Source organism: Delphinapterus leucas, chromosome 1, assembly GCF_059928025.1.
Source record: "Delphinapterus leucas isolate spDelLeu-1000000601 "Yukka" chromosome 1, BTC_Dleu_Yukka2, whole genome shotgun sequence".
Taxonomy (NCBI): domain Eukaryota; kingdom Metazoa; phylum Chordata; class Mammalia; order Artiodactyla; family Monodontidae; genus Delphinapterus; species Delphinapterus leucas.
The window spans coordinates 82,377,394-82,404,137 of NC_143129.1; the positions used below are offsets into that span (position 1 = coordinate 82,377,394).

The 26,744-nt window shown below is 37.5% G+C and overlaps 1 protein-coding gene across 7 annotated transcripts in view; it reads right to left on the bottom strand.

Annotated features, from left to right (window-relative positions):
* RPRD2 (regulation of nuclear pre-mRNA domain containing 2) overlaps positions 1-26,744 on the bottom strand; it is an 84,508-nt gene that overhangs the window by 23,024 nt on the left and 34,740 nt on the right. For 5 of the 7 annotated variants that reach the window (XM_022564311.3, XM_022564310.2, XM_089915996.1 and 2 more), the window contains 6 exons: positions 24,817-24,946; positions 6,338-6,438; positions 5,401-5,478; positions 4,069-4,121; positions 3,348-3,474; positions 1,487-1,662 (listed from right to left, as the gene is read on the bottom strand). In XM_022564311.3, coding sequence (XP_022420019.1) covers positions 1,487-1,662; positions 3,348-3,474; positions 4,069-4,121; positions 5,401-5,478; positions 6,338-6,438; positions 24,817-24,946 — 665 coding nt within the window. The remainder of the gene's footprint in view (positions 1-1,486; positions 1,663-3,347; positions 3,475-4,068; positions 4,122-5,400; positions 5,479-6,337; positions 6,439-24,816; positions 24,947-26,744) is intronic. The other 2 variants (XM_022564312.2, XM_022564314.2) reach the window with 1 other exon arrangement.

Sequence of the window (26,744 nt, forward strand, 5' to 3'; positions counted from 1 at the left end):
CTGACCTGTCTTGCAGAATCCCTGAGAAGTTTTGATCCAGGAAATGATGAGTATAAAAAAGTGGAGTGAGTAGTGGAGTTGAAATCAGAAATTAAAAGTGTGAATACCTTGGGGACTTCCCTGGTGGTGCAGTGGTTAAGAATCCATCTGCCAATGCAGGGGACACAGGTTCGAGCCCTGGTCCCGGAAGATCCCACATGCCGCAGAGCAACTAAGCCTGTGCGCCACAACTACTGAAGCCCGTGCACCCAGAGCCCATGCTGCAAGAGAAGCCACCGCAGTGAGAAGCCCACACACTGCAACGAAGAGTAGCCTCCGCTTGCCTCAACTAGAGAAAGCCCATGCGCAGCAACGAAGACCCAACACAGCCAAAAATAAATAAATAAATTTATTAAAAAGCAAAAAAGTACTATATACTGGGAATTCCCTAGAGGTCCAGTGGTTAGGACTCCCTGCTTTCACTGACAAGGGCGCAGGTTCAATCCCTGGTTGGGGAGTTAAGATCCCACAAACTGGGTGGTGTAGCCAAGATCCCACAAACTGAGTGGTACAGCCAAAAAAAAAAAAGTACTTAAAGTATTATATACTTTTATAACCATATATAGTGATTAAAACTAAAAAAAAATTAAAATAAAGTACAAAACAGTTTCTTTCAGGGGCCATTAGACAAATGTCTAATTATCAACCCCTCTTCCAGTTGAGGTGGGGAGAAAGAGGTTCCTTAATTGAGTTGATGAAATTCAGAAACAATGTTTCCATCTAGTATCCTGGGTTTAAAAAATATATATACATACTTCTGCCCAATTTTATATCCCGTAACAGTAACTTGGCACACTCCCACTGAAACACTAAGACATAAGGCTTTAGCAAAGCTTAATGGTCAGGGTATTCACGAGCTTTAGCATCAAAAAGACCTAGGTCTTAATTCAGACACCTTCACTTGCTAGCTATAATACTACCTTGTACAAGGTTACTAACCCTCTTCAAAAGTAACTTCTTTGGGACTTCCCTGGTAGTGCAGTGGTTAAGAATCCTCCTGCCAATGCAGGAGACATGGGTTCAAGCCCTGGCCTCGGAAGATCCCATATGATGCGGAGCAACTAAGCCCGTGTGCCACAACTACTAAGCCTGCACTCTAGAGCCCGTGAGCCACAACTACCGAGCCCATGTGCTGCAACTACTGAAGCCCACACGCCTAGAGCCCATGCTCCGCAACAAGAGAAGCCACTGTAATGAGAAGCCCCCGCACTGCAACGAAGAGTAGCCCCTGCTAGCCGCAACTAGAGAGAGTCCGCGCACAGCAACGAAGACCCAACACAGCCAAATAATAAACAAATTTATAAATAAATTTATAAAAATGAAAGTAACTTCTTCATCTGTGAACTAGAGATAATAATACTTATCCTAATAGAGTTAGATAACACATATAAACAGTCACAGATATATGGTAAGCAATTGATGTAAGACAGCTTTAATCATTACTTACATTGGCCACCACTTTTACTTCTTTGTACTGTGCTTCATAGAAAATTCCAGCATTTTCAAGTGCTTCTGTTAGTGAGGGCCCATTTTTCACCTGCTTATCTAGTCCATTCACAAATTCCTCCAGCTTGGCACTTGCCTCTTCAAATTCTTTGGAGAATTTCTTCCCACCTGTCTTATCTAAAATAACAAGAGGAAGTATTCTGTAATATTCTTAGTCTCATAGTTACACCTTAAAGAAGCTTCTCTAAATCACAAAAATCACAAAACAGATTATTTAAATGGTTTGTGTGATCCTGCTGTAGTGAAGCAAGAGTGCATGATGAAGGCACTTGTAATTAAGGTAAAGAAAGAAAGTTCAACTAAATGAAAGTTTGTTGACTGCTTTTATTCACAAATTTGATGTCACACTGCTACTTAGGAATAATGGAACGAGGCTCAATTCTGTACACTTATACCATTAACTTTTATACTATAGACTATAATAAGATATATCTCTTAGATGAAAAAACAGAGGTTCAGAAAAGTAAAGATAGGGCTTCCCTGGTGGCGCAGTGGTTGAGAGTCCACCTGCCGATGCAGGGGACACGGGTTCGTGCCCCGGTCCGGGAAGATACCACATGCCACACAGCGGATAGGCCCGTGAGCCATGGCTGCTAGGCCTGTGCGTCCGGAGCCTGTGCTCCGCAACGGGAGAGGCCACAGTGGTGAGAGGCCCGCGTACCGCAAAAAAAAAAAAAAAGAAAAAGAAAGATAAAGTGACTTCTTTGTGTATCAGGCTTAAAGATTATTCTTTCCTATCTGAAGATCTCTGGTAATTTGATATTACAAGAGTACCATGAATTCTTTTTCAACAATAGTAACACTGTATGACATTGTAAACTGTTTCTTACTCTCCTAAGTACTTTTTTCCCAGTGATGTTGGAATATGGCCTTAGGTGTGGATATAAATTTAGGCTTTGCATTTTATCAGCTGTGTAACTTGGGCAAGCTTCTTATCTCCTTATGAAGCCTCAGATTTCTCATGTCCAAAACAGAGGTTTTTAACATGCTTCTGAGTTGTTGTGAGGACTAAATTAGATAACATATGTGAAATTTAAAGCATGGTACAAGAACAAAATAGGTGCCAAAACAAATAGCTGGTAGTCATTTACTCATTATTTCAAAAATATTTATCGAATGCCTATTATGTGCCAGGTATTGCTCTAGGCACTAGGATACAGCAAGAACAAATAAGGATAATTTCTACTTTCATGAGATTTACATTCTAATAAATTAATGATTATTATTTATAATCTACAATGTAAGGAAAAGAGAGCAAGTCACTAGATTTTATGAGGCATTACAGTGACCTTATTTATTTATTATTTTTTTGGCTGCACCATGTGGCTTGCAGGATCTTAGTTCCCTGACCAGGGATCGAACCCAGGCCCAGAAGAGTGAAAGTGCCACATCCTAACCACTGGACCACCAGGGAATTCCCTACAGTGACCTTATTGAAGAGCACAGCCAAACCAGTTAATCACTCATGTGAAATACCCCTATCATAATCCAATACATCAAGAAAGGACTAGAAGTGGGGAAAAGGACAGAATTTACTTATTTAAAAATTTTTTTTTAAATTTACTTCTTCTCCAGCTTTATTGAGATATAATTGGCATATAACATTGTTTAAGGTGTACAATTTGAAGGCTAGGAATTTACTTATGAAATTGACATGCATGAAATCACCACCTGGGAAAGAGGTACCACAACTATTCTCTATAATGTGAGGTCTTTATGCAAGAAGTCAGTCTGATCACTTGAAGATGACATATCTAGAAAGAAAATCTGACTTATTCTATTTAAAGGGATGTAGGTATTACCTTTTAAGCATTTGAGAGTTTCTGTGCTGCACACATCCACCCTCATAGTTGACAGCTGTTTTTCTTTCAATTCTATCTGATCTTCTGAGCGCTTGTACAGCAACAGCTCTTCAATGAGGGCCTGAGACTGAACACAGACCAGGGTCATATTTAATTTATGAAATCATCCACTTATTCTACCTTTCCACACTGAAGTAAAACATGAATAAAACCTAACAAAGCCACGAGAGGCAAAAACCCTTCATATTTCCTCATAATCAGGGATATCAAATATCAACATCAATTCTCATGTCAAAACCATATTTTCAGTTACATACTTTAAAAGAAACTTTTCCTTATTTATTCAAAGCTAATTTATGGATACAGAGTTAAGATTGAAACAGACAAAGGTCCACTTATATCTTCTTTAAATTTTAACTAGATAAACGGTCTTATTATGTTAACTTTAAGCAAATTTTAATTTAATACAGTTTTACAGAAAGATGAATCCCTTGTTGGGATTCAACACAAAATTCAGCTGGTAATAGATATTTCAGAAGAAGCTTACTTCGTCCTTTAGAGATACAGATAAAACTCTTAAGTTTTAGACAGTCTGAACATGTTTAAAATATAACTGATGTATAACTGAATAAAAATAAATCTTTCAGGATGGACTATACAGAAAGCTAACACAAAAGAGGTGAATAATATTTAGGCATGTTGAACATATTCTGTAACTTACTCGAAATTCAGCAACTATCTTAGACTTGAGAGCAGCTTTTGGATTCGTGGATGCTGTTGGAATTAAACAAAAGGTCATTTAAGAATATAGACACAAAATGTTGACTAATATTCAGGAAAATTTCCAGTTTTATAGTTAAGGGTGTACTCTTTGAATATATGTCGAACATGCACATTTAAATCATGGTATAATTCCTAGAATAAATAGTGGAATATGAAATTTGAACACTCCCAAGCATGGTAAATATAAAAATACACTATTTAGATAGGTCTAGCCTACTTACCTCCAACATACCCTGTAAGTCTGAAGTCCTAGAATTATTGATTTGGAGATACTGAGATACATGAAGTACCTTTTTGCCTAGTCTGAGTGTAAGAGGATCTTAACACCTCAAATTAAGAGTGTTCAGGAGCAGGACATCCAATTAATCCTGCGCACTGGCTGAAGAAAATTTACTTAGAAGCATCAACTCTATTCCTATGTATTTAATTCTGGATTTCTTTTTCTGCTGACTCAATTCATAGCAAAAATAGGCAGGGAAAGTTCTAAGTACAATACCACTGTGGTTGAACTTTGGCTGAAATGATGACTCTTGTTGTTCCTAAGCATGCAACTTACGACCAAAAGGATGTGAGAGGATTCCCTTAATCATGATGAATATCACATGCTTGCTGGAGCAAAACCATCCCAAGTGTCTTGTTTCACCTCCCAATTCTCACTGTCTTTTACCTTGTTCCCTCCACACCTTCAAGTCTTTCTCAATATTCCTCAGTTTGGCCCACAGCAGCCTATCACATGCAGTATTCCACTCCCTTGATCTCATGCTGGGTAAACATGATAAACACAGCAGGAGCTCCTGTTAGAGAATGAGCTTCTGGCCAGGATTTGAGGCCCATGTCTAATCTGGTAGAGTATATCCCCAAATCTGAAGGATTTCATGGCTCCCACAGAAAGGCTTCTTAATGCCTAGTCTCCTCTTCAGCTCTGTTGTTTAATGCCAGCTGCCTCTAACTTCACATATCTTTGAACCTGAAAGTTAGCCTGGGCACTATCACGTATTTTTTTCTTCTTTCAATCCCCCAACTACTCTTGAATCTTCACTCATTTAAACCCTTTTTCTGCATTTCCTTTGTTTAAAAGTAGTTCTATTTTTATTTTTTTAAAGAAGTAACTCCATGATGGCTTGTTTAGTGCAAGTCACTGGGAGCCTCCCAGGCCTGGAAAACACAGGCTTGCCCATGGTTTATGCCAGGTACGATGTCAAATGGTCTACATTTTCTTCTGCTCCAAAAAGAGGAGGTAATTTATATTAGTTGAGATTTTGTTCCTTACTTTGTGATTTCTTCCACTGCTTATTCGGTTGTTTGTTCAGATTTTCTTTCAGCTGCTTCTGAGTTTTGAAAGTGGTACCTGGAAAACATTTCAGTTTTTGCAATCTGGCGTTATGGGAAGCTGTTCTGTCTGTCCACTTCAGTTGAAGCATGAAAAAGGCAATCCGAGACTGTGTGTTGTTTCTTTCTTTCCTTTTCTTTCATTTTTATAAAAAGATAAAAACACCCACCAGATCTAAGAAGCTGATAAATAAACATGATTTTCCATCAATGAAATAACAAATTTTGAGAATAGGGTAGAAGCTTAACAACACCAGGTAACACATTCAAATGAAGAATTTAACAGCTTCTTAGAAGATGCTATTTTTAAAGCAAATTTCTAGTCAAATTATGGTCATGGTATCAGATATCACCTACTGCTAGTCAATGACTTAATTACATGTATCTAATACATAGGAACTAAGTAATTTAAATAACACCAGTACACAACTTACTGCAAATCTAAACCAAAAGAGAGACCGAAGAATGCCAATACATGCTTACTACCCAACAGCTTACTGAAAACTGAAACCCTGTCCAAAAATTGTCCCATAAGTAAGAGGACAGGGCAGTAATTATTAAACACAAAAGATGAACAGTTTAAAGCACTCAACTAAAGTAAAGCAAATGCAGGAAAATAATTAGATGGTCAACATCACTTAATATGCTTTACTTTCTTTAGTCAATAAAAACGAAATTCAACCCTCCCCAAACCAATTCTACTTAAATTTTAATGCAAACCGATTTTTACAATTATTTAATTTTAAACAAACAGGGCCAGATCCAAAAGTTTATTTTTCGTTATTAAGCAAAAGGACCAAATCTATAAAATATATATATATAATTTTAAAGACTGAACAATGACTCAATCTTTCTTTTAGGAGAGAAAAAATACTTACTCAAAGCTTCTCTTAACGCCATAATCATTTCTTCTGGGTATACATTTCTATCTTCCCAGATTTTAAAGATTCGTTCTATAGACTTAGAGACAGATGGATCCCTGAGAAGAAAGAAAAAGTGAGACAGACATATAAAAATGTTAACTTACATCTCAAACTAGAAATCTGAAAATAAAGTTGTCAACAAAATTATTTTCCAAATGTCTTCTCATGTTTATTTTAAAACATTTTTTCCTGGTGTCTAGGGCTAAAATCTTAAAAACTCTTATTCAACACTTTTTACTACTGATATAGATGAGGCTATGGATAACACATTGAACTTTTAAAAAATTTACTGAGAGTAATATTGGTTCATAATATAAGTTTCATGAGTACATTATATTTCTACTTCTGTATACACTAATGATTATACACTCATGAGCATGCTCATGATCAAAAGTTTAAGTTTCCATCCATCACCATACAGTTGACTCCATTCATCCATTTCACACTCCCTCCACTACCCTGCCACGCTGGTAACCACTACTCGGTCCTCTGTATCCATGTGTGTGTTTGGTTTGGTTTGTTCAGTTATTTTATTTTTAATTTTTAAAACATATTCCATGTATGAGTGAAAACATAAGGTACATCTTTCTTCACCTGACTTAACTTCATTTAGCATAATACCCTCAAGGTCCATCTGTGTTGTCACAGATGGCAAGATTTCGTCTTTTTTTTTTTTAATGGCTGAATGGTATTCCACTGTGTGTGTATATATATATATATCTCTCACACCTTCTTTATCCATTCATCCATCGATGGGCACCTTAGGTTGTTTTCCTATCTTGGCTATTGTAAATAATGCTGCAATGAACAGAGGGGTGCATATATCTTTTCAAATTAGTATTTTCATATTCTTTGGATAAATACTCAGAAGTAGGATATCTGGACATGTGGTAGTTCTATTCTTAATTTTTTCAGGAATCTCCATACTGTTTTCCATAGTGGCTGCACGGATTTACACTCCCACCAGCAGTGTATGAGGTTTCCATTTTTTCCACATCCTCTCCAACACTTGTTATTTCTTGCCTTTTTGATAACAGCCATTCTAATGGGTGTGAGGTGATATCTCACTGTGGTTTTGATTTGCATTTCTCTAATAATTAGTGATGTTCAACATTTTTTCACATGCCTGTTGGCCATTTGTATGCCTTCTCTGGAAAAATGTCTATTCAGCACCTCTGCTCATTTTTTTTTTTTTTTTTTTTGCGGTACACGGGCCTCTCTCACTGTTGTGGCCCCTCCCGCTGCGGAGCAACAGGCTCCGGACGCGCAGGCCCAGCGGCCATGGCTCACGGTCACAGCCGCTCCGCCGCACATGGGATCCTCCCGGACCAAGGCACGAACCTGCGTCCCCTGCATCGGCAGGCAGACTCTCAACCACTGCGCCACCAGGGAAGCCCCTCTGCTCATTTTTTAAACAGGTTACTGGTTTTGCTGTTGCTGAGTTGTATGAGTTCTTATATTTTGGATATTAACCCCATTATCAGCTATTTGATTTGCAAATACCTTCTCCTATTCAGTAGGCTGTCTTTTTGTTTTATTGATGGTTTCCTTTGCTGTGCAGAAACTTTTTAGTTTGATGTAGTCCCATTTGTTTATTTTTCCTTGTTTCCCTTGCCTGAGGAGACATATCCAGAAAAGTAATGCTAAGACCAATGTCAAAGACCTTACAGCCTACGATTTCTTCTAGGAGTTTTATAGTTTCAGGTCTTACATCAAGTCTTTAATCCATTTTGAGTTAATTTTTGTGTCTGTCGTGAGACAGTGGCCTAGTTTTGGGGTTTGTTTTGTATGTTGCTGTCTTGTTTTTCCCACTACCATTTACTGAAGAGACCATTCTTCCTCCATTGTATGTTCTTTGATCCTCTGTTGTAAATTAGTTGTCCATAAATGCATAGGCTTATCTCTGGGCTTTCAATTTTGTTCCACTGATCAAGGTATTTGTTTTTCTGTTAATACCATGCTGTTTTGGTTACTATGGCTTTGTAATATCATTTGATATCAGGGTGTGTGATACCTACTGATTTGTTCTTTTTTCTCAGGATTACTTTGGCTATTCAGGGTCTTTTGTGGTTCCATACAAATTTTAGAATTTTTGTTCTATTTTGGTGAAAAACGTCCTTCAGATTTTGATTGGAATTGCATTGAATCTGCAGGTTGCTTTAGGTAATATGAACATTCTGACGTTAATTCTTTCAATCCATGAGCGTGGAATATCTTTCCATTTATTTGTGTCTTCTTCAATTTCTTTCAACAATGTCTTGTAGTTTTCAACGTACTGGTCTTTCACCTCCTTGGTTAAATTTATTCCAGGTATTTCATTCTTTTTTGTTGCAATTGTAAATGGGATTGTTTTGTTTTCTTAATTTCTTTTTCTGCTAGCTCATTGTTATCATACAGAAATGAAACCAATTTCTGTACACTGATTTCATATTCTGAAATTTTACTGTATTTGTTTATTGATTCCAAAAGGTTTTTAAAACAATTTTTAAATTAATTATTTATTTAGTTTTGGCTGTGCTGGGTCTTCATTGCCACACGCAAGCTTTCTCTAGTAATGGTGAACAGGGGCTACTATTCGCTGTGGTGTGCGGGCTTCTCACTGCAGTGGCTTCTCTTGTTGTGGAGCATGGGCTCTAGGCACGCGGGCTCAGTAGTTGTGGCTCGCAGGCTCTAGAGTGCAGGCTCAGTACTTGTGGTGCATGGGCTTAGTTGTTCCACGGCATGTGGGATCTTCCCGGACCAGGGCTCGAACCCGTGTCCCCTGCACTGGCAGGCGGATTCTTAACCATTGCACCATCAGGGAAGTCCCTGATTCTAACAGGTTTTTGGTGAAGTCTTTAGGATTTTCTATATATAAAATCATGTCATCTGCAAATAGTGACAGTTATACTTCTTCTGTTCCAATGCCTTTTATTTCTTTTTCCTGCCTAATTGCTCTGGCTAGAATTTCCAGTACTATATTGAATAAGAATGGCAAGAGTATACATCATTGCCTTGTTCCTATTCTTAGAAGGACAGCTTTCAATTCTTCACCACTGAGTATTATGTTAGCTGTGGGTTTGTCATATACTGCCTATATTATGTTGAGGAACGTTCCTTCTGTACCCACTCTATTTTTTTTTTAATAAATAAATTTATTTTTTAATTTTTGGTTGCGTTGGGTCTTCGTTGCTGCGCGTGGGCTTTCTCTAGCTGCAGCGAGCAGGGGCTACTCTTCATTGTGGTGCGTGGGCATCTCATTGCAGTGGCTTCTCTTGTTGCAGAGCATGGGCTCCAGGTGCGTGGTCTTCCGCAGTTGTGGTGCATGGGCTCAGTAGTTGTGGCTCGTGGGCTCTAGAGCACAGGCTCAGTAGTTGTGGTGCAGGGGCTTGTTGCTCCGCAGCATGTTGGATCTTCCCGGACCAGGGATCAAACCCGTGTCCCCTGCATTGGCAGGCAGATTCTTAACCACTGCGCCAGCAGGAAAGGCCCTGTACCCACTTTATTGAGGGTTTTTAATTATAACTGGGCGTTGAATTTTGTCAAATGCTTTTTCTGCCTCTATCGAGGTGATCATATATTTTTTGTTTCTTTTGCGGTACGCGGGCCTCGCACTGCTGTGGCGTCTCCCGTTGCGGAGCACAGGCTCCAGACGCGCAGGCTCAGCAGCCATGGCTCACGGGCCCAGCCGCTCCGCGGCATGTGGGATCTTCCCGGACCAGGGCACGAACCCGCGTCCCCTGCATCAGCAGGCAGACTCTCAACCACTGCGCCACCAGGGAAACCCGATCATATGTTTTTTAATCCTTCTTTTTGTTAATGTATCATGTTGATTTACAGATGTTGAACCACCCTTGCATCCTTGGAATATATCACACTGGATCATGGTGTATGATCCTTTTATGATTCAGCTTGCTAACATATTTTTCCTTTTTTTTTTAATTGACATATAGTTGATTTATAATGTTGTGTTAGTTTCTTTTTTTCTTAAATTTATTTATTTTATTTATATTTATTTTTGGCTGCATTGGGTCTTCGTTGCTGTGCACCGGCTTTCTCTAGTTGCGGTGAGCGGGGGCTACTCTTCACTGCAGTGCATGAGCTTCTCATTGTGGTGGCTTCTGTTGTTGCAGAGCATGGGCTTCAGTAGTTGTGGCACACGGGCTCAGTAGTTGTGGCTCACGGGCTCTAGAGTACAGGCTCAGTAGTTGTGGCACATGGGCCCAGTTGCTCCACAGCATGTGGGATCTTCCCAGACGAGGACTTGAACCCGTGTCCCCTGCACTGGCAGGCAGGTTCTTAACCACTGAGCCACCAGGGAAGCCCCATACAATGTTGTGTTAGTTTCTGATGTACAGCAAAGTGATTTGGTTATACACATATATATTCTTTTTCCCATTCTTTTCCATTATAGGTTATTACAAGGTATTGAATATAGTTCCCTGTGCTATACAGTAGGACCTTGTTGTTTATCTATTTTATATATAGTAGTGTGTATCTGTTAATGTCAAGTTCCTAATTTATCCACCTACCCTTTCCCCTTTGGTAACCAGAAGTTTGTTTTCTATGTCTGTGAGTCTGTTTTTGTTTTGTAAATAAGTTCATTTGTATCATTTTAAAAGATTCCATATGTAAGTGATATATTTGTCTTTCTCTAACTCACTTCATGTAGTATGATAATCTCTAGGATCCATCCATGTTGCTGCAAACAGCATTATTTCATTCTTTTTTATGGTTGAGTAGTATTTCATTGTATGTGTGTGTGTGTATACACACACACACACACACACACACACACACACACACACACACACACTACATCTTCTTTACCCATTCATCTGTCGATGGACACTTAGGTTGCTTCCACATCTTGGCTATTACAAACAGTGCTGCTATGAACACTGGGGTACATGTATCTTTTTGAATTAGTTTTCATCTTTTCTGGATACATGTCCAGGAGTGGGATTGCTGGATCATACAGTAACTCTATTTTTAGTTTTTTTAAGGAACTTCCATACTGTTCTCCACAGCGGCTGCACCAATTTACAGTTCCACCAATACTGTAGGCGGATTCCCTTTTCTCCACACCCTCTCCAGCATTTATTATTTGTAGACTTTTTGATGATGGCCATTCTGACTGGTGAGATGATTCCTCATTGTAGTTCTGATTTGCATTTCTCTAATAATTAGTGATGCTGAGCATCTTTTCATGTGCCTGTTGGGCATCTGGATGTCTTCTTTAGAGAAAAGTCTGTTTAGGTCTTCTGCCCATTTTTTGATTGGGTTGTTTGTTTTTTTGATATTGAGCTGTATGACCTATTTGAATATTTGGGAAAATAAGCCCTTGTTAGTCCCATTGTTTGCAAATATTTTCTCCCAGTCCATAGGTTGTCTTTTCATTTTGTTTATGGTTTCCTTTGCTGTGCAAAATCTTGTAAGTTTAATTAGGTGCCACTTGTTTACTTTTGCTTTTATTTTTTTTTTGCCTTGGGATACTGACCTAAGAAAACATTGCTATGATTTATGTCAGAGAAGGTTTTGCCTATGTTCTCTTCTAGTTTTATGGTGTCACGTCTTATATTTAAGTCTCTAAGCCATTTTGAGTTTATTTTTGTGTATGGTGTGAGGAAGTATTCTAACTTCACTGATTTACATGTGGCTGTCCAGTTTTCCCAACATCACTTGCTAAAGAGACTATCTTTTCTCCATTGTATATTCTTGCCTCCTTTGTTGAAGATTAGTTAACCATAGGTATGTGGGTTTATTTCCGAGTTGGCTTGCTAATGTTTTGTTGAGAACTTTTGCATCTATGTTCACGAGATACTGGCCTGTAATTTTCTTTTTTGTGTGTTGTCTTTGTCTGGTTTTAGTATCAGGGTGACCAGACTCGTAAAATAAGTTAGGATGTGTTCCCTCCTCTTCAATTTTTTAAAATAGTTTGAGGAGGACAGGTACTAAATCTTCTTTGAATGTTTGTCTACTGCCAGGTTTTAAGTGTAGAAAGTCCTCCTACCAGAGATTTTTTACATTATAACTTATTTTCTTTCATCTCTCTTTTCATGATTAACGTTTCTTTTTTTCCTCCTCTGTTTTGGTTTATTTATTAATTAATGGAAAATGGGCATACCCTAATATTTCTTTTTAATGTTCAGCTGTATAATTCATTTAAAGACCACTGGTGTATAAATGTAAAGTTAAGCTCTAATCTAAACAGATTTCCAATTAATTGTTTCAATATCATAATTTCTCTTTTCCTCATTTACTGTGCTTCCTCTAGAATATAATTATTAATCTTTTTCTTGGCTGTAAATTCTCCACCACTGATCCATTTTTACACTATACTGTATTATCTTCAAAACTGTAGCTTATCTTCCCTCATTACGATTATACTTCAGAACATTTCTTATATTCTCATTTGCTTATTTTCCTGGAGTAAATTTAGAGTAATGTTAAGTTCCAAAAGAGGTGATACTTTGGCATTTTTAATTTGAATTATATTAGGAGAATATATTAATTTAAACAAAGCATTATTTTCTAATTAATATCTATGAATTATTAATACATTATTCTTTACTGCAGCAAAGCATTAATAAATTTATATTCAACATTCCCAAATACAATTTATTCATAAAGGTCTCACATATTCCCTGTTAAGGCTATTCTTAGGCATGTCATATATTTTATTGCTAGTATGATTCACCATCCCTCTTACTGCTAACTTCCCAGAGTAAAAGTGATTCAGAAGTTTGTTGATGGTAAATTGTTCTCAGTTTTTGTTTCTCTGGAGAATCATTTTATATGGTTTGTCTAGCTCTTGAAAGTAGTCTTGCTTTGTATGCAAATCCATGTTTTTTTTAATTAATTAATTTTTGGCTGCGTTGGGTCTTCATTGCTACACGCGGGCTTTCTCCAGTTGCAGCAAATGGGGGCTACTCTTCGTTGTGGTGCACGGGCGTCTCATTGTCGTGGCCTCTCACTGTGGAGCATGGGCTCTAGGCACACGGGCTTCAGCAGTTATGGCTCGCGGGCCCTAGAGCACAGGCTAAGTAGTTGTAGTGCACGTGCTTAGTTGCTCCATGGCATGTGGGATCTTCCCAGACCAGTGCTCAAACCCGTGTCCCCTGCATTGGCAGGCAGATTCTTAACCACTGCGCCACCAGGGAAGTCCCACAAATCCATGTTGACGGCTATTTTCTTTCAATGCTATAAAAATATTTTTCATAACTGCCTTCTGGTTTCACTGTTGCAGTTTAGAAGTCTGTTGTCAGTCTAACTGTAGTCCTTGTGCATGTGATCTGACTCTGTCTTTTCTCTTGACTACTTTGTTTTCTGTTTACTGTTTTTTCAACTGTCATAAAATAATAACATAAAACTTGCCATTTTAACCATTTTTAAATGTACAACTCAGTGGCATTAGTTATATCCACAATGTTGTACAATGACCTCTGTCTGTTTCCAACAATTTTCACTGCCCTAAACAGAAACTCTGTACCCATTAAACAATTAACTCCCTATTACCCCTTTCCTCCAGCTCCTAACAACTTCTAATCTTTCTGTCTCTATGGATTTACCTATTCTAGACATTTTCTATAAATGGAGTCATACAGTATTTCCCATATAACCACAATTCTACCTTCTGTTTCTATGAATCTGACTGCTGTAGTTACTTCATATAAGTGGAATCATACAATAGTTGTGCTTCTGTGATTGGTTTATTTCACTTAGCATAATGTCTTCAAGATTCATCTACGTTGTAGCATGTGTCAGAATTCTCTCCTTTTTAAGGTTGAATGATATTCTGTTTTATGTATATACCATATTTTGTTATCTGTTCATCTGAAAATTGGGCTGGTTCCTTCTTTTGGCTATTGTAAAAAGTGCTGTTATGAACAAGGGTGTACAAACATCCATTTGATTTCCTGCTTTCATTTTTTTTTTTGTACATACCCAGGAGTAGAACTGCTGGATCATATAGTAATTCTCTGTTTAACTTTTTGAAGAACCATCAAACTTTTTCCATAGCAGCTGCACCATTTTACATTCCTACAGAGATGCAGAAGTTTTTCCTCATTCTAACACTTGTTATTTTCTGGTTTTATTTTGTTTTTAAATTAGTTATCCTAGTAGGTGTGAACGCTTTGGCTGCTTTTAAAAATCTTTTTGTTTTGTAATTTCATCACAATGAATGACTAGGTATAAATTTTTTATTTACCCTGGTTAGTATATGTTGTGCTTCCTATCTTTGAAGATTCATGTTTTGTTTTGTTTCATCACTTTCAAAGTGTTCTCAGCCATTACCTCTTTGAAAGAACTCAGAAGTTCTCTCCTCCAGGATTCTCATTTGATGTTAATTAGGCCTTTCATTCTATTCTTCATTTTTCTACTTCCTTCTCTCTACTGCTGCATTCTAATTTCTTCAGAACTATTTTCTAGCTTAATCTCTTTTTCCCTTCTAGAATTCCTACTGGTTCTTTTGCCCAAATATCTTATCCATTGTTCATTTTATTCCATTTAATCTTTCTTTAACATCTCTTATAATTGTCTTATATACCCTGTCTGATAATTCTAGTATCTGAAGCTCATTGTGAGGGGATCTAAATCTGCTGATTCTCCTTTGTGGTGCTTTGTTTCCCAATGTATTTGGCGACCTTTGAAGGTGAGCACATATTTTTTTGATCTATGAGATTCCTGGTGATCTAAGTAGGAAATGTGTTCCTGGAGAGCAAATCTATACTGGAAGCCAGGGGGACTTATGACTCAAGACTACTTTATCCCCTTTCCAGAGCCCAGATCATGTGGTAGGTACTCTGAGACAGGCATACTAATTAATGTCAGCTCTGCCATTCTAATATGTCCACTGTTATTGGTTCAGCTAATATTTTGTCAAGAATGTAATTGTTTTATAAAAAAGGACCCTTTGGAATTGATGGCTGGCCATTCAGCCAGAAGCCAAGTCATAATTATCTGTAAATGTCTGTTTACAGAGCTTCCTCCTGGCAGGAGTTATAACTTATTTACTGTTGCTTCTTCAGCACCTACAAAGTGTTCACTAAATAGTAAATGAATGAATGACAACTGGATTTTGTCATTTTCAAATCCAACTATTCATTATGAAGTCCCAACAGCTATTCACCGAAGTCTCAAGTAAAATATGCTGGAAAAACAGCAACTGCTAAGAAATCATAAAAATAAGACCAGGGTATAATATAGTAAAAAATAGCACTAGATGGGGAAACTAGAGGTTTTAGTTCTGGTTTCAGTGAGAAGTCTTTTGGGAACTAGGTTTCTTCATTTGTAAAATGATTTTTACTAAACAATTTCTGTTAGCTCTAAAATTCTTGGCTAGATTCGTTCTTTATATGAACACAGAACTCTCAAACTTCCACAATCCAACCATCTCTTGAACTTACAAATTCAACTAAAATAAAAAAACCAAAACAAAATCCAAAATAGCAGTTTTACTTACCTTGTAATTCTAGACCTCTATTTCAGCCATTACTGATCACAACCTTAATTTCTACAGAACATACAATTATTACCACACACAACATAATTAAATATAAACTTTGTTGTTTGACTTACAAGTAACAAAAAAATTGACTGACTTGCAGAATTGCTAGGATGTTGAATAGATGCTTCCTATGCTAGCAACCCTCGCCCCTGGACCACTTTTAATACAGCAAGGTATTAGCCAATTATTTCAAGGCATAAAGTTGATAAGGAGTACAAGAGGTGCCCAGGTATCACAGATAAAATAAAGAGAACTAGGGAATTTCCTGGCGGTCCAGTGGTTAGGACTCCGCGCTGTCACTGCCGAGGGCCCAGGTTTAGTCCTTGGTTGGGGAACTGACATCCCACAAGCTGCGCAGAGTGGCAAAAAAAACAAAACAAAACAAAACAAAACCAGAACCAAACAGCATAATCTTGTGCCTCACTCAAGAATATCTTTTCTTTATCAGTATCTTATTTCTGGGACATCATCAGAATAATGTGCTATATATCTTGCAGGTTCTTAATAAATATTTGCCAACTGACTGAATGGAAGACCAAATATTGGGTCAACTCAAGGAGGAGGCAGTCAATACTTAACCCAAAAAACCTTGTAGCTCAGAAATTAGATGGAGAGAGATTTTTATCTCTAAAAACTTGCTACTCTGTATCTCCTAAAATAATCCCCATTTATAAAACTTATCTTTTTTATTTGCCTATAACAAATGTTTTCCCTAGTGTGTCACTTGTCTTTAATTTTATGGTGTCTTCTATAATGTAGAAGTTTAATTTTGATGTACTTAAACTTACAAATACTTTTCTTTATTTCTGTTCTTGGTGTCTTAAGAGCTTTCTAAACTAACCCTTATAGTCATGAACATATTCATATTTTCTTCTAACATTTTAACGTTTTGTTTTATACATCAGGGTAATTCATTTGGGATATATTTTTGTGTACTGTGTTGGGAAACATTTAACATTTAATTTTATTTTTTCCACACAGAAAGTCCATGTCCCAGAATCACTTATTGAAGAGTTCATCTTCCCCCCAATGAACTGTAATGCAACTGCTACCATTTACAGAGGTCTCATATATGTATGAGTCCATTTGTGGGCTCTCTGTTTTGTTCCTTAAATCTATTTGTCTATGCTTGTATTAATACCATACTCTTTTAATTACTATAGCCAAATAATAATTCTTGATATTTCATAGGTTAAGTCCAACTTGGCTTTTTATCAACAGTCTTGACTACTCCTAAGACACTGACTCCTCTATATGAATTTTAGAATCAGTATAACGAATTTCTTAAAACGTCCTACTGGGAACTTGATTAAAGTGTACCGTATTTACATGCTGATTTTTGTCTTTTTGAAACAGTTTATAATTTTCTTCATAAAGGTCTCAACACACTTTTGTTCTAGGTACCTATAAGCTTTTGTTATTACTGCTAATAATATCCCTTTTTTCTTAAATTATATTTTAACTGGTTATTTCTGATATACTGAAATGCTATTGATTCTTATATGTTGATTTGTATCCAGCAACCTGGCTGAATCCTCATTAGTCTGTAAATTCTCTTGGATTTCCTATGAATATGATCGCAAAGTCTCCATTTATCTTTTTACCCTATATGATTCCCCTGAAAACATTTTATAGTTCTTCAACTATAAATCAGAATTTGCAAATTAAACAAAAATACAGTAAATACCATTCATACTAACATTGATTTAAACTGATAAATATTTTGTCGAAACCAAGTACAAGGTGCAGTGCAAACATGATACTGAATATATACACTGAATTTAATATTTTTTTAATTTATCAAGCCTATAATACTATTATCATTCAATTATTTCACAATTTTTGAACTACTATGAACTTTTTTTAGTCGAAATTATTAGTGCCTTCAACTGATACAAACCATTATTTATATATTAAAGCCATCTTTAACCTTTCCTCATTAGCCTTTGATAAAGTAATATTATCTTATGTCAAAATACAAACACATGATAACACAGCCACTGAAAATGAGTCACAGAACTGTTAATAAGGTAATCATACGGATGACACTTAATACGCTTAGACAATCCACAGACCCTTTAAACTACATCTATGGACCCACCTAGGAATATCTAGGCCTGTACTTAAGAAATACAGCTTTACAGCTCTCCATGGTATTTCCATCCATGCATCAAGCTAACCAACCACCTATGATGTGACAAGCATTGTGCTGGGAGCAGAATGTCTGGGAGATAGAAACTGGTGACAAAAAGCATGTGTATCGGGCTTCCCTGGTGGCGCAGTGGTTGAGAGTCTGCCTGCCGATGCAGGGGACACGGGTTCGTGCCCCGGTCCGGGAGGATCCCACATGCTGTGGAGCGGCTGGGCCAGTGAGCCATGGCCACTGAGCCTGCGCGTCCAGAGCCTGTGCTCCGCAACGGGAGGGGCCACAACAGTGAGAGGCCCGCATACAGAAAAAAAAAAAAAAAAAAGCATGTGTATCAATTACAAGGCAGTGTGTTAGGTGCTATGACAGAAGTAGAGACAGGTATAATGGTAGCAAAGAAGAATTGTTTAATCCAGACTAGGAAGTAGAAGTCAGGAAGGGAAAATTTCTTGAGGATAGTAAGTGTATAAGGAAGGTGAAAGGATAGAGCAAACAAAACTCTACAGAGTTCATACCTAATTGGGAATACTGTACTGCTCTACGGTTGATTATACAATTTGTTCTACTAGGCTGCCAATTTGATTTTCAAAAGGAATCAACTTCTTAAATTCATTTACTTAATACTGTAATTTGAAAATTGTTTAGTCCAAATAAATCTTACATTATGGAAAAGTTGCATATAATTACATATGATATATATTATAAACAAATGATTAAAAAGTGAACAGCCATGTAATCACAACCCAGGTCAAGAAATAAAATATCGCTAGCTCCCCAGAGGACCTGAGTGGACCCCTTCAAGTTTACAATCCCTTCCACCTACCTGGGATGGTAGACTTCTGTGATAATTGCTTCCTTACTTTTCTTTAACATGTAGGTAGGTATAAACAAGAGCTCATTTTTTGCCAAATTTGAACTTTATATAAATGGATTCATACTATATATACGTAAATATTCCTTTGTACTTTCAATCAATATTTTGTGAGATTTGTCTATGTCATTGCATATAACTGAAATTCATTAATTTTCCTTGCTGCCTGGTATTCCAGTATGCTACAATTCATTCACTTTACTGTAGAAAAATGTTTCCAAATTTTTTTTATTAGGGTTTTCACTTTATTAATTTATTTTCTGGCTGTGCTGCGCTGCTTGTGAGATCTTAGTTCTCCAACCAGGGGTCAAACCTGGGCCCCCTAAAGTGGAAGCACAAGAGTCCTAACCAATGGACTGCTAGGGAATTCCCCAAATTTTTATTACCATAGACAATGTTGCTATGAAAATTCCCTTCCACTGATCTTGCTGCACATATGCAAAAGTTGCTCAGGGGTAAAAGCCTATGGGTGGAATTGCAAGACCTGTACATAAACTTTTTTTTTTTGCAGTACACGGGCCTCTCACTGTTGTGGCCTCTCCCGTTGCGGACCACAGGCTCCGGACGCGCAGGCTCAGCGGCCATGGCTCACGGGCCCAGCCGCTCCGCAGCATGTGGGATCTTCCCGGACCGGGGCACGAACCTGTGTCCCCTGCATCGGCAGGTGGACTCTCAACCACTGCGCCACCAGGGAAGCCCTGTACATAAACTTTTAAAAATGAGGTTGTTTTATACCAATCAACCCTCAAAGCAACAGTATATAAGAGCTTCCACTGTGCCACAATCTTGCTAATGTTCGTACTGGTGGACTTTAAGATTTATGCCTTATCTGGTACGTATGTGTGCTGGTTATTAATTTACTGTCCCTCAGCTCTAACATGCCCTTCCCTTGTGGTACCGGAGCTAGACTCTGCAAACTCTATTTCCCCTTGGTTCAGTGTTGGACTCTGACAACAGAGAGCCCTAGAGTGACACCGAGAGGCTAGAAGAGGCAGTACGGATTCTTCTTTTGGTGTTCTATTTTCAAGTGGATCAGCTTAGAGGCATCCTGGGTGCATTTTAGCATAGCTTTTGTAGTTCAGCGGTGAGTGCTCTCCAGCCTGTTTCTTAACCACTAGTGACAGGTAGCATGTTCTTACAGCAATCCACTCTTTCCTCAGGTCTGAATCTTAGCTTGGGGTGGGGTGGGGTGAGTCCTTATTTACTTTTCCCTCAGGTTCAGAGGTAGTAGCTGCTTTCAGCAGATACTATTCCATAACACCTTAGAGTTAGTTTATTCTTTCTAGTAGTTAGCTACCTTTTACCTACTTAACGATTCTTCATATTAAATCTTCCCTGTTTAAATTACTGATATGTGATTTATGTCTCCTGATTGGGACTTAACTTATATGATATGTAATGATATGTCTCAGCAGTTCTAGGGCTATATGACATGATATCAGAACAGACTGAATGCAAAAAGCAGGTAAGAAAATATAGCTGTCTGATATTAAGCCAGGCATTAAAGAGATCTGGCAAGAATGCAAAACACCACCATTCTTTTCACTAAAATTTTAAGTGTTGGTTATTAACGTTTATTGTTTTAAAAGTTATTAATAAATATTTAAATAATTTCTGGTTTGATTTCTACAAGTGCCAGGTAAAACTAAAATCTTCAAATTTTTTGTCTTTCTCTTATTTTGTAACTCTTTATATATTCTGGATATGAACCTTTTGTTGACTGCATAAAAATATTTTCTCCCACTCTGTGGCTTGTCTTTTCACTTTTTTTTTTTTTAATTTATTTTTGGCTGCATTGGGTCTTCGTTGCTGCGTGCGGGCTTTCTCTAGTTGTGGCGAGTGGGGGCTACTCTTTGATGCAGTGCATGGGCTTCTCATTGCAGTGGCTTCTCTTGTTGTGGAGCATGGGCTCTAGGCGCCCGGGCTTCAGTAGTTGTGGCACATTGGCTTAACTGCTCCACGGCACGTGGGATCTTCCCGGACCAGGGCTTGAACCCGTGTCCCCTGCATTGGCAGGCAGATTCTTAACCACTGCGTCACCAGGGAAGCCCTTTGTCTTCTCACTCTTCACAGTGTCTTTCAATTAAATGGAAGGGTCTTCATTTTAATGTAGCTGTATTTATTAATCTTATGAGGTAAGGTCATGAAATATTCTCCTATATTGTCTTCAAAAGATTTGTAGTTCTTTCATGTTTAAGTATTTAATATGCAATTGATTTTTGTGTATGATGTGAGTGGGATCTAATTTTTTCTATATAGCCAATTTGTCCCAGCAATATTTATGAAAAAGTTATTCTTTTTCTACTACCTAATAGTTTCATACAGAGACCAAGTATATATACTGGTCTGTTTCTAGACTTTGTATTATGTTCTACCAGTTTCTTTGGCTATCTCTGGGCAAATATCACACTGTTTTATTTATCGTAGCTTTATAATCAGTCTTGAAATCTGGTAGAGCCAGTCTTCCCACCTTGTTGTTCTTCAAGAGTTTCTAGGCTTTCTCTTTGTGGGGGAAGGGGAAGAAGGAGCTCTCTGCACTTCCATACAAAATTCAAAATCAATTAATAAAATAGTGGGGAAAAACACTACTCAGAGCCTAATTAAGACTGCTTTGGATTTATAAATCAATTTGGGAAGAAATGACATTAAATATTGAGTCTTCCCTATCCACAAATTATTTCTTTAGGTTTTCTATACTGTTTCTCAATTATGTTTTATAATTTTTTCAATAGAGATCTTATACATCTTTTGTTAAGATTTATTTCTAGATACAGTTGATTCTCGTTAATTGCAGATTCTGTATTTGCAAATTCACCCACTTACTAAAATTTATTTGTAACTCCAAAATTTAGTCATCAGATGTGTTTTGTTTGGCTAGCAATAAATTTTTTAGAATGTGATTTAGCTTCACACATTTAAAAATTGGGAGGCTTCATATAAGAATCTAGATTTTGACCTAGCTTAAAAAATGAGAAATCTTTGGAAGGTCTGAAAGCATAGGTCAACAGTGAACTCATGTTTCTTTATGGCCATAGGCTAGGGCTGAATAGCTGTTGCCCCTTTTAGATGGGTTTTTCCTTACAGTCCACCCACTTCACTCACCTGGGTTAACTGTCTGGAACTTCTAAACATTTGCCCCTCCTCAATTAAAGGGATTTAAATGATAGCCTTAAATTAAGAGAAATGAATTCACAAAAGGGTAGAAATGAGTCTAAAGTATAACCGTGAACAGAAATTTAAAAGGGGGATGGGATGGGGTTGTTTATGGAATACTAAAGCTCATATCCTAATATACTTTCATTTATCATATACTTTATAATTAATTTCTTTATAAGTGAGAATATATTCTGTTTCACTGATATAGTCTTCTACTCCTGATTCTATTATTGTTTTAAAATATATACAAGATAATTGACAGGGGAACTCTGACTCTGATGTTCTTATAAACAATTATCTTGAATATATATCCTTCCCCATCAAACCCTACTGAGATTCTGACTGGGATTACACAATGAATTTATAGATTACATATTGGGAGAGAATCATATTTTTAACAATACCAAATCTTTCCCTTCAGAAGTATGTACTGGGCTTCCATGGTGGCGCAGTGGTTGAGAGTCCGCCTGCCGATGCAGGGGACGCGGGTTCGTGCCCTGGACCAGGAGGATCCCACATGCCGCGGAGCGACTGGGCCCGTGAGCCATGGCTGCTGAGCCTGCGCGCGTCCGGAGCCTGTGCTCCGCAACGGGAGAGGCCACAACAGTGAGAGGCCTGTGTACCACACACACACACAAAAAAAGTATGTATCTATCTCTTCACTTATCCAGGTCTTCTTATAAAATTTTCTCTATAAAAGCCTTACATACTTCTTATTATATTTATTTTTGGGTGGGGTTTCCTTTATTTGGGGGGGGAGGCAGTACTTCTTGTTGCAAAAGGAATCTTTTTTTTCTAATTACATTTTTAATTGGTTACTGCTAGCATATATAGGAAATCTACTGCTTTTCTACGTTGAACTTGAATCTGGCTATTTAACTGAACTCTCTTATTAGCTGATTCTATGTAGGCCAGGGGTCAGCAAACTACAAACCTCAAGCCAAATCTGGCCAGCTGCCTGATTTGTAAATAAAGTTTTAGGAACACAGCCACACCCATTTGCTTATGGCTGCTTTTATGCTAGAATGGCAGAGTTGAGTAGTGGCAACAGAGATCCTATGGCCTGCAAAGCCTAAAATACTATCTGGTCTTTTATAGAAAAAGGTTGCCCACCCCTGATGTAGGTAATCCTATTATCTGCAAATAATGATAATTCTATCTCTTCTAAATGCCTTCTCATTATTTATTTATTTAGAAATGAATGGAATCTCAACATAATGGTGAACAGTAATGATGATAGAGGGCATTACTGTCCTGAAATGCTTTTATTGTTTCACCATTAAGTCTGATTTTATCATAGGTTTCTGAAGATATCCTTCATTGAGTTAAAAACATTTTCAGAGCTTAAAATTTTAAAGGGCTGTACTTTATTCTGAGATTATGCCATTCCTACGTTTTTCTGTGAAATAGTAATACAAAGTAGTTGTTTTTAAAAATATCTTTACATGGTAAAATAAAAGGTGACAACCCTATATTAATCCATGAACTAGGTCATGAAATCTAAGTATAGGATACATTAGGTTAAGTTTTTAAGACTATAATATTTACAGCAGAAACTCTAAGTAGTGGAGATCATGTAGCACACTGCTTTTCTTACTCAAAATTATACTGGATTTATATATGTAAAGAAGCAGCACAGACTAGTGGTTAGGTGGCAAAGAACATAAGCTTCGGGGTCTAGACAGGCTTGGGTAGGAATTCTGCCAAATACCAGCCCCCCGCCCCCAACCCGGTAGCTGTGAGAGCTTAGGCAAGCTACTTAATGTCTCTAAGCCAGTTTCCTCCGCCTTAAAATGGGGGTAATAGTAATAGCCACTTTAAATGTTGTTCTCAGGTTTAAACAACCTGAAGTACACGAAGCACTTTGTATAATAATAACAGTATCTGGTCAATTATGACTGCTCAATAAATGTAGGTGATATTACTGTTATTATTTTATGTACTTCTGACGTGTATAAATCTTTATTACTTAGTATATAAAAATAAGACCACATTTTAATCTTTTGTAATACCAAAGTAGACATCTTAAGTCTACAATCCAAAGGAAGGAACAAGGATCATTCCATTCTAACTGGGTTAATACTAACAAATGGATCAATAATATACGATAGTCATATATTCAAATATATATTATGCTAATAAGTACATAATTCGAGGAAATATTTAGCTATTTTGATTTTTCCATGTAATTGTTTATCCTCCAATTGTGTGTAGATGTGTGTGTTTCTCACACCAAGCAAACAGCTTACAAATATGGATGAAACACAAGGAAAACACTATTAATACAGGACAAAAATAAGATCAAATATAAGTGTTCCAGCACTTTGAGAAATGCTGGACACAACTTTGCTAATGGAGTAAATCAATATGGAATTAAGAATAAATATTTTCATTTCTCCCTAATTACACAGATTTCATGAAGGGGGCAAGATTTCAGAAAGACTCTGAAAGAAAAATGGAAATGTGTAAAAAACACAAAAACAGAAAAAGCAGTTAGAAAGAAGTACAGCCAGAGAGTATGACCAGGAGATACACTCTCCTGGTCAAGTTAGGAGAGAAGAGGCAGAGCATAAATAACAGACAAGTTTTCAAAAAGGGAGGAAAGAGTCTTTAAAAAAAAAGTGTATTACCAGGAAAGTTACAATGAACAATTTGGACAAAATATCCTTGGATCTTCAAGCATGTGCAACTATTACAGTTCTTACTAACAGGAAACTAAAATTCTAAATTTTCTAAGCTTAGATCCCAAAGAGGAGTAAGAATTTACTTACTTCACTAGAGCAGCTGCTTCCGGAAGTACATCAGCAAACGATTCACGGAATATGATTGCGTTTTTCCTTTTACAGTTCTGTATGACATCATTGGCAAGGTAAAAGAGATTCAAACGGTGGGGATAGGCAGCTGGAGATGACAAAAGACAATAAATAAGACCAAATGAGTCAATTTATACTTAGTACAACTTATTCCAAATACAGTGTTCTCAAACTGTATAACTGCTACTACAAGGATGGATGATGAATAAACAGACAAATGAGCTAATGGATCAAGTTACTGAACCTAATGCCTAAAAACCTTGACTGCTTCAGGTTAAGTTTCTGTTCTACGTATTCCTTTAGCAAATTTCTACTTCACTTTGCATGTATTTGGCACTAAAAAACCCATTAACTCTGGAGAAGCTCAAATAAAACAAAACTGTTCTCCCAAACATTTGGGAAGACAAAAAATTGAGTTGAAGTAGTTCAATTTGCTGCAGAAACACCAGGGTTAGTGGAAGGAGAATGAGTTTTAGAATCCAATCAGAATGTGGCCTTAGGCAAGCAAATTGCTTAACCTCCTCTACATTATTATTGCAGACAGACTCTTTTCATCAACCAGTCCAGATACACCTAAGTCCTCCCATCTACTGGAAGAGAGGCTCTGCTGCCACTTTCATCACTAGGCGAATGTCCTGGGAAATAAGTAATTTGAGCCCATAAACTCACCCACATCAACCTTTTTTAAGGTCCAGGACAGGGCCCAATCAATTTACTATCTGGAACCTTGAGCAAAGTCACCCTAAGTTTTATTATTATCCTGAAAAATTTTACTGTCTGTATGGAAGATGATTCATCATGTTTTCTAGTCTCGATCTCAAATGCAGCGACCTCCAAGAACCACTTCTTTCTACATTTTAAAATCACCCTTTCTGACCACAACCGTCCATTCCATTATATTTGTCCTTCAATTTCATCAAGATCTCAGTTCTTTATTTTCTCTAACTCACATATAGTCTCTTTTAGTACTCAATTCTTTCTCTACCAATTCGAGTCTTTCTGATCCATTATCGAAACCACTCATATCAAAACCTTCATTTGCTTTTCGTCCTCCCTACAATTTAGGCTTTCTATCACATGTATTCAACAAAATCCTAAATCTGGATCAATCTAACTGAACGCCTTTACTGCACCTTTATTTCTGCCCCTGGGTTCTGCTGAAGAAAAATCATACCACCAGAAGTACTGAAACAATGTAAATTCAGTCCCTTCCTTCAGTGGGCCCTCCTTCCATACGTCTTTAATCAGCATCCTCTCTCATTTGCTGTAAGAGCTATTTCAAACTTTACCACTCTTGTCAAGCGCCCTCTCTTACCACATTCTCACTCTCAGGAGATAAGCTTAATATGCTATTTCACAGAGAAGCAGAAATCATTAGATGGGAATTATGTTCTCTCAAAAAGTGTACCCAGGGACTTCCCTGGTGGCGCAGTGGTTAAGAATCTGCCTGCCAATGCAGGGGACATGGGTTCGATCCCTGGTCCAGGAAGATTCCACATGCCACGGAGCAACTAAGCCTGTGTGCCACAACTACTGAGCCCACGTGCCACAACTACTGAAGCCTGCGTGCCTAGAGCCCATGCTCCGCAACAAGAAAAGCCACCACAACGAGAGACCTGCGAACCGCAACAAAGAGTAGCCCCCACTCGCCGCAACTAGAGAAAGCCCGCGCGCCAATGCAGCCAAAATTAAATAAATACATAAATTTATTATTTTTTTAATGTACCCATATGTAAACCCATCCAGATCAATTTACCTAAGTCAGTTAAGATATTTCAGATTAGGGATCTGAAAGATCCCTAGGGATCTGAAAGATCTGAAAGAGTGTTATATACTCACTGTCTCTAATTTCTAGTAACTCCATAATTATAGGAGCTACCTTTTTT